We start from the raw sequence: 9,323 nt of genomic DNA, 5'->3' as shown, positions 1-9,323 counted from the left end.
CTCATCATATGCTTTTTTCGATAAATCAGTGTCCACCAAAATGCGAGCATAATGACCAAAAGTACGATTTCTAGTTGGTCCATCAATATCAATAGGTGTTCCAACCGCACTTGCAATTTCCTTCAAGGTCCTCTCCCGTCAATATTCTTGTGGTAGTTCTACCAAACGTATCCAAAGTGATACATGAGTCTGTTTCTGCGCCTGAAATTTAAAGTCCTTAGTCCATTGTGAAAATCTCAACAAACCAGGCTTAAGATTTACTGTCCCTACTGCCCATATTTTTTTTAAGTCCTCCGCCGAGTAAAAGTGAAAGTCATAATACCCCTTACCAAGAGGCACCATTTTCTAGCTTGCCGTTGTCTTCCAAATTTTTCCAATGTTAATATTAAGATCACGTGCAGAGTAAGGTTTGCCCCCTTTGTTAAGAGTCAATCGAGCCCTTAACACTTTCCGACAATCTTCCAATCCCTTATGGTATTCATCTTAACAGATTTTGATGCTTAAAGCATCGCCTTTGATGCAAGGAGAAGGGAAAGGCCTGTCATCCGTAACATTAGTCCCCGCAAGAGCTGCTGCGAAAGACAATGGTGTTGTAGTAGGTTGTACCGTTTTTGCAGAAGTTACCAAAGTTGTAGAGGGTGTAGTCTCCAACACACACGGTCATTGGCACGCGTATGCCATCTGTAAACTGAAATCGATCCACCAAGACCAGTCCTAGTAGTGATACACGCGTGGTTCAACCTTTGTAATACACGAGGCATTAACGCGGTTGCGTGACCCCAATTTTAAGAACCAGTACCAGTGAATATGGAATTCGGAGAAGTAAAGCAGCTCCGATTGAAAATCAATATGAAACTAATTATGCAACCACGTGATATTGAATTAATTTGGTAGAGACCGGGTGGATGGATCACGTGAAACACCATGGAAATTGAACAGCACCACCGTTTGGAAAAACGTGATGAGCTTAAACAAATTGGTGATGAATTTGAGATCAAGGGCAGCGCTCATGCATGGTGCAAACCCTAGCGGCGCTCATGTTTTTCAATCAGCTTTTTCGCACAAAAAAATGTTGGCCGAAAAAATACAAAACTTTTACATGTCTTGTACATTATTATATATTTTTTGTTGAAGAAAGACGGGGGAAATCAGAGCAAAGAAAATCCAAACCACTTGCGGATGCAGGGGAATAACAATAAGGCATATCTAGCATGCAAGGTATAAAAGCTAAGACGTTAGGCATCTCCCTTTCTCAGGAAAAAATGTTAGCATTATTATTAAAAATGTATATACATGAGAATAAAAAATGAAATAATTAGAACACATTAAGGTTATTGATCTCTATATATAAGTTATATCCACCATAATAGTCAATAGACATATAGTGAAAGAAATGAAGTACTTATTGCAGTTCCCATGCTGTTCATGTTTCTGTTTCGTTACACCAAAGAAAGAGAAGCATAAGGAGAAGAAGGAAGCTAACAAGGGGAAAATCTTCAGCCCCTATGTTCCTCATCATGAGTCATGACCAGGAACATTTGGTTGCTATCCATTTATAAATTTTAGAATTTATTTTCTTGAACATTTTCTGTCTATCTAAATCTTCATATCTTAATGCATACACTATACAGTGTCATCCTGTCCTATTTAATGCTTGTCCAGAGACGGTTATTACATTGCAAGATTTATTTTTTATTGTTCATTTTTCTTTGGCTAGAATGTTCTCATGCTCCAACTATATCACATGATCAAAGTTATCATTAAGATTCTGTTTAATAAAATGAAGTCGCGGATAAGTTAGTTGATTGCGGATAAATTTATAGCATATAACTGATAAACTAACTGATTGAATTTGAGGTGGTTGGTAAAATTAACAGGTGAACAACAACAACAACAACCAAGCCTTATCCTACTAAGTGGGGTCGGCTACATGGATCAAATGATGTCATAGTGTTCTATCATACACCAAATTTGGATCCAACTCATTGACCTCTAAATCCTTTCTAATGGTTTCTCTAATAGTTTTCCTAGGTTTTCCTCTACCTCTTTTAATTTGTCTCTCCTCCATTTGATCTACTCTTCTTACCACGACATCTACGGGTCTTCTCTCTACATGCACAAACCATCTAAGCCTATTTTCTACCAACTTTTTTACTATAGGTGCTACCCCCACTCTCTCTCCAATGGTGTCATTCCTAATCCTATCATGTCTAGTCTTACCACTCATCCAACGCAACATCATCATCTCTGCTACACTTACTTGATTCTCATGTTGACTCTTAACCGTCCAACACTCCGTACCATACAACAACGTCGGTCTGACTGTTGTCCGATAGAACTTTCCTTTCAACTTAAGTAGTACTTTCTTATCACACAAAACATCTGAGGCTCTTCTCCATTTCAACCACCCAGCTTGAATACGATAGCTTACATTTGCTTCTATTTCTCCGTCATTTTGTACGAAGGACCCAAGTTATTGAAACCGTGTAACTTGGGATACAATATGATCTCCAACTTTCACCTCCAAGGTAGACGTACTTCTCCTTCCGCTGAAGTTACATTTCATATACTCCGTCTTGCTAAAATTTACAAGTGAACTTACTCATAAATATAAAATGACATAATACTTTTAATTTTCAATTAAGATAATGAGGATAAAAGTGAAATGAAATATGGTGTTCTATAAGCTCAAATGCTATTGGAAGTAGAATCTCAAAAACTACTATAAACTTGTGAAAACATGTTATAAACCTGTGAGACAAAACCCTTACAGAACAGATTTGTTTTGATCATATGAACTTATATGTCATTTGCTATAGTCTAGCATTTTAGCCTTGATAAACAGATCCCTCAAAAAGTCCCGGTAATAACAATAAATAACCACGCACATAAGCAAAATTAATAACAATGTTGAATTCGGTAATTAATAGAACAACTTTAACTATATGATTAAGATTAAGATTAAGAACTACTCAAAGAGAAATTTAAGGATTGCGAATTAACTTTCACGTAAGTGTTTTATATGAACTCAAAATCTAGAACATGTTTGTTGGTACAAGAGCAATGAAGACATTCAAGTAACACACACATAACATAGTTAACCAAGTTATGAAATAAATATGTTCAGTCCACAGTCACCAGCTGCACCAAGAAATCACACTATATAATACATTGTCTTATAGTATCCATTAAATTTTTGTGTTCTCTTGTCCATTTTATTCTTCTACTTAAACTTTTCCACTGGCAAAACAATAGTGCGATCTTTTTTACCATGTTGTCATAAGAAATTATATTTTGATGTATATCACACTCAGATCAACATAGATTTGGCATCATATGTTCCTAAACGTTTTTCGTCCCACCATATATAATCTCGTAGTATATTACATATCCAACCATGGCAAGTATATGCTTGTCTTGTTTCCAGTAACTAATCATGTACCAAGTTCCGAGAATGAGGATTTCTTCTTTTAATTTCAACTCTACATATTTTACATGCATATCCAAGGAAAGTGTCTGAATGAAGAACAATTCATCCACTTTCTTTAAAAATTAGAGCTCTTCAATTCATTTAGTAAATGGCTGAGACAATTGTATACATATGTTACACATTTATACTGCTTGGTACTTTGCGAAAATGACCGCACAACAAGGAGTACAATTATGGAATGGTTTGCGGCACAAGTTTCAGACTAAGAGTTATAATTTCCTGTGAATGTAGGCCCTCTGAGGTTAGGATCTCGCTGGAGACGCCATTCCTTCTCTTTCAGACACTCTAGCAGAGACTGTGGCTCGTTTCTCATTTCTGTCACAGCACTGCACACAAAAGGGACCGGTCTTTGACAGTTGCTGTAGAGACTAGCTTTGTGTTCACCTGCATTGAGAAAGCCCGGCTGCAATGGTGGGGGACCCGGGGACTCAATATACGTGTACTGGTTATTATACGACAAAGGATTGCCCCATCTGTCAAATTGATCAAACCTGTAAGGATTATCATAATTTTGAGGAGCAGGAGTATTCATGTATGTAGGCTGCGTATAATTGTTGGCTTTCTCAGGTTTGTGGTTCTCTCTGTACCAACGCAGCCATTCCGAAGAAGTCATTCGTCCGGGTGGAGGGTATCCGTTGACAAAAACTTGGTATCTAGGATCATATCCAGGTGGACCATAAGTAGAACTCCAATCTGAGTAACCACTTATTGGTGATGAAGTTTCTGGAAATCTCGGAGCAGGTAAACTAGGTTGTGCTTGTGCATCAGTAAACCAGGCAGCATTATCAGGTAGTAATGGAGCAGAAGGTACTGGAAGAGAATATGTGGCAGAAGAGGCATTGAAGTTCGAAGATTCACTCACTGAACTAATGACTGAATTTTCATTTTTGTTGATGGATAGCCCTGCCAAAGATGAAGAAGCTATTTCTTGAATAGGCGGCAACCTATGTTCAATAGGACCCTTTGTCCCATTTCTTCTATTGTTGCTCAAACTTCCTTCATCGAGGACCCAAGCATTGAGCGAGGGTGGGCCAGCAGCGATTGGAGCTTCTGACCCTCCCTCGCTCAGTGCATTTGATGATTCCTTCGTTGAAGGTTCTTGCTGTTTGAATGCTTTGTCACTCCCGAATTTTGAACTGCTTCCATGGTATTCCCACGGATCAGTTTGAGTTTGAGCTGGATTTTGTGCCATGAGAAGAGATGTAGCACGTCGCAAACAATCATCAGATGGTAAGCTTTGGTCTATACGGTCTTCTTGTGATATCTGTTCATCAGCTGAGGTAGACGGGGACAATGGCGCTGAATTATACCTTGTAAGAGGCCTGAAGAGAATAACTTCTTCTTCTTCCACCACAGAAGGTTTTGCATTGATGATAGCGCTACGTGGATTGTCCTCAGTCATCCTTTTGCATTGTTCTTCTGTGTCTTTGTTAGTTTGCTGATTAATCTCTTCCCTTCTTGTACTGGACTCCACAAGTTCTGCTTTTTTCTTGCCATGACATTCATTTGATCTAGCAACACAAAATTTTCTTCCCATTTCATCATATGTAATCCACTTTTGTAAAGTATTTGATCTGCTAGCAATCTTCATTGCTGCCTGTTTTATGCGTTCAGCTCTCAATTCCACTCCACTTACAAAATTTTCTCTGTGTTCCCAATTACTACAGAAATCCAATGAAAAATGTGCACTAGCTATAGGTACAAAACCCCGCAACTCAAAATCCTCCCACAACGGAGTGCTATCAAGAAGTTTTTTTGTTTCCTTTCTATTGTCATTTAGTTTATTTAGAAGCTCAACAAAAACATCAAAAAAGTAAGAAATGGCTCTTCCACACTTTTGATCAGTGCAACATACTTCAGTTGCATCAAGCACACTTGAACACCACTCCACAAAAACAAGCACAGAAGGTAATAAGGGGCAATGATTCAAAGACTTAGCCTCAAGGCATCTTTCAACGAAACGGCCCATGACACCAAACGCAGCAGCTAATCCCATCTGCGTCAACTGCGTAACATTTTTGTCTTCTGAATCTTCTTTTTCAGGCTTATCCATTAGATTCTTTAGGGAAAATATTAGAATGCAAACTGCTTGTATGGCTCGAAAAGGACCTCTTCTGGCTAAATCCATTTGACTATAGGAGTCCAACATGGTCTTTAGTTCTATATCTTCTAGCTTCAACATTTTATCCAACTCTCCAATTGTAGAAGCCAATGCAATAGAGAATTCCTCAAAACTAATTCAGAGATCAGAACACATATATTAGAATTCGGATATATAAGACACATGTTAATCTTAATTATATGAAGAGTTCTCTCGTGTCAAACAAATTGGTGTAATTAGAACCCTGGCATTCCTATCTAATAAATTGTGGTAAAATTAAGGCAAATAGAAACCCTACATTATAAATTGTTGTTAACTGTCAATTCAATATATGCTAAAGAAGAGATGAAAATCAAGGATATGTAAACATGAATGACTTAATTTGACTGCAAGAGGAAAATTCAAGGCAAAACAAAGTTCCAAGAAAATTCTATAACAAAATGAAATAATTCAGTTCTATATATACCTTGATGTTATGAAGAGGAAACTTATCATTCTGACCATAAGAGACCATAGCTTTGTGTCAGTGAAATTATTACTTTCGCCTTCAACTTCAGTGTAGTTTGAGAAATCATCTTTCAGTTGTGCCTTCCTCACTTCACTGATTCTTCCAGAACGTTTAACGAACTCAAAGCAGACTTCACTGGAAACATATTTCAGAGGAGATGGCCTGTTCTGCAAGATCAGAAACAGCACTTGAGGAGATTGCAATAAAAGAAGCTCAGAAATATCAAACATAGGAATAAAATAAAATAAAATGTAGTTTACTAAAGAACCTTGAGATCGATCATATTACCTTTTCAAACAGCAGAATAAGATTGTTCCAAGCATCCGGAAAAGGTTCTTTAACTGCTAAACTTCTTACACAGTGATATAGAGCAAGGAATTCATCACCGATATAAGTTGCCAATACAGCCAACTGCAAATGGATAAGGATACTGTCACATGAAAAACAAATACGTAGACGATAAAAGTATACCTTGTGAAACAGATAAGAAACATTTACCTGATTTTGAGGGTTACCACTATTAGGCCAAATTCTTGTTGCTTCCAAGTAATGTGTGGCAGCAACTGACCAGTTATGATTTTGAGTATCAGGATTTTCACATTGTTCTTTATACCTGGCAAGATCGCCCATACAAACTAAGGACCGATGACATAAATATTTGCATTTCAGCTTGATTTCTGGTTCAGTAGAGGTAAAGATCCAACCCTTTTTATTCAACAATGCCTCTTCTGACACTCCAGAATTTTTTCTCAGTTTTACAATTAGATTTTGGTAAAACTCAGAAGCTTCGGACAAAAATAACTTAAATGGCTTAAAAGTATCATTATTTCTTCTCTGCTCAACACCGGTTTGTGATGTTCCTGATTTGTTGATCTCTACATCGCCCGAGTTTCTCTTTACTATTTTGCGAAATTCATCAATATGCTTATAATGGAGCTTCCATAAAGAATATTCAACATCCTGAAGTTCTGCATATGTATAACTGTTCAACAAAACTCTCTCATAACTAGCACGGATCTTGCGGTACAAGTATTGAGCATCTGAGTGAAGAATGCCTTTAGAATGGATTAATGCCCACAATTGCTTTTCAGAATTGCCAATCTAAACATTCAACAAAGTTTAAAGTTAAGGATATAAAATCAAAACACTTATCAAAAACCTAAGTATTTTAAGGAATGCCAGTATCACAAAATCACCTCTAAGAGTACTTCTTTACTACGAATTCCAGGAGAAAGAGATAGGTTGCTTGCCATGACCGAAATTGAAGTGCTTCCTTCAAATGAAATGCATCTGCTAGGCACAAACCTGACCTTATTAGTAAACTTAAACAAGGTCAAATCTTGCTATAAGAGAACCAGTATTAAACGAACAATATTTAATTAGTAGATTGAGTACCTAAAACATTCATGGAAAACATGCATCCTTAATAACCAACTTTAAGCAAAGATTCATCCAGACTATTAGTTAAGAAAATAATAATAACCTTATTTTATTTTAATTTGGTATGATAAAATTTACATTAAGAGTGGCACACCCTATGCAAGGTAAGGGAGAGAATCATCAACCGAAGTTACAGTGACTGGGCGAGAGAGAGAAGAAGGTTCAATTGATCATCATCTCTGTAGATGAAATAATTAAGGACAGGATATAGCTCAGCTTAAGAGAAAAGTGAAAAACATAAACAACAAAGAAGTTTTGGTTCTGAAAGTTTCTAACCACACTCATAACAGAATTGAATTGACAAAGTTAGACTGGAAATAAAGACATAGAGCATAAGCCAAATAAAAAAAAAGATTCAGTTAACTGTACTGAGAAAGTGAAATACAATAATAATAATAATTCAGGTAAAAGATTGATTACCTAATGAAATAAAAGAATTCCAAGTCCAGCTAGATAAGCATATATAAAGCTGGTATAATATAAGGTAAGATAGAAGCGGGGAAGGGAAGAAGCAAGAAGAATTGGACCACCAACAGTGATAAAGATGTGAAACAGACAAAGTTAAAGGTAGGATTATGGATTAATCATGATGATGAGGCTGGCTCAACCTGAATACAAGACAAACTACTTCTTAGCCCGTTTTTTTAGGCTTCAATATCAAATATTTTCTGCTACTGGTCAATAAAAATATAAATACTATAATATCACAATTGAGCTATTTTTATTTTTATGATTCATTTGTGCCAATTTAGTTTTTTTTTTTTATTTTTTTTATTTTTTTTATGCATAGTGTAAAATAAACTTCATTCAACTGCTAAAACTATGATTAGTTCAATCTACATGAACATTGTGTTGCAATATTTCTCATCTACATTTTAAGATCAACACAAGTCGAATAAAAGACAAACGATGCACATAGAGAAATCACGACCCAAAAATATATTAGTTAACCAAAATCTTAATCATAACGATCGAACTAATTTCTGTCACACTAGTTTAATGGCTAAGGAAAAAGGTAGGTCTACACGGTCCTTAATTTCATTAAATTAAGGATCATTTCTTTTGAATTGTGTATACTCGTGTTGATAGAAGGTGGTCTTAAAAATGACTAATTCAATCAAATATCTCTTATTCACTTACATCCATATGTATGGTTGTCTATTTATCTCCATCAACATGTCATTTACTCTTCACTTAATACCAACTCAGATTCATGATTCTCTAAAAAAAAACTGACATTTTTATACGGTAGACAAAATATTTCCTCTATTATGATGAGAGAAGACTAATATAGAAACTAATTTGTCCTTTATATACAATTTTCAAAGACTAATTTGAACAAAATTGAATTAGGATGCGAGCAAATTATGAAAGACTGATTTAGGTCTTTAATTTTTTTTTTTTTTAGAGCAAGTTGAACTTTATTATATAAAAAGAAATCCCATTCTTCCACGTAAAGTTTTTCTAGAAATCAATAATAACGCTACCCAATCAATTATCTAAAGCTCATAATTAAATCCATAACTGTAAACTAAAAAAAAGACCATATAGTCACTAATGCAAACGCCTGTACCCAAGTGAGAAAGAAGGTTCCAATCCAACTATGACATCACATTTTATAACTAAAAAATAAAAGCAACAAAGACTATATTGCACAAAAGGTTAAAATCTATGGTCCATTAATCCTAGTTACCTTAGATATTACTCACGAACTTTCAAAATAAGATTTCCTAAACCCCACTCCTAAACTTTAATAAAGCTTAGAATAAAAAAAAATACTCTCA

General features: G+C 35.7%; 1 protein-coding gene across 2 annotated transcripts; it reads right to left on the bottom strand.

Moving 5' to 3' along the window:
• Window positions 1–3,446: 3,446 nt before the first annotated feature.
• Window positions 3,447–8,190, bottom strand: LOC11439284 (protein SMG7L). Of its 2 annotated transcripts, none has more exons than XM_013607063.3 (6): window positions 7,960–8,190; window positions 7,296–7,389; window positions 6,598–7,200; window positions 6,388–6,510; window positions 6,058–6,266; window positions 3,447–5,724 (listed from the first exon to the last, which is right to left on the bottom strand). In XM_013607063.3, exons 2-6 carry the CDS (start codon window positions 7,350–7,352, stop codon window positions 3,693–3,695), a joined length of 3,024 nt encoding a protein of 1,007 aa, XP_013462517.1. In that variant the 5' UTR covers window positions 7,353–7,389; window positions 7,960–8,190; the 3' UTR covers window positions 3,447–3,692. The 2 variants fall into 2 exon arrangements, with proteins under 2 accessions (XP_013462517.1, XP_039686189.1); XM_039830255.1 differs by lacking the exon at window positions 7,960–8,190 and adding an exon at window positions 7,495–7,762.
• Window positions 8,191–9,323: the final 1,133 nt, after the last annotated feature.

This window comes from Medicago truncatula, chromosome 2 (genome assembly GCF_003473485.1).
Source record: "Medicago truncatula cultivar Jemalong A17 chromosome 2, MtrunA17r5.0-ANR, whole genome shotgun sequence".
Lineage (NCBI taxonomy): Eukaryota > Viridiplantae > Streptophyta > Magnoliopsida > Fabales > Fabaceae > Medicago > Medicago truncatula.
Note: the sequence above shows the minus strand (reverse complement) of the source record. Positions and strands in the feature narration are given on the sequence as shown.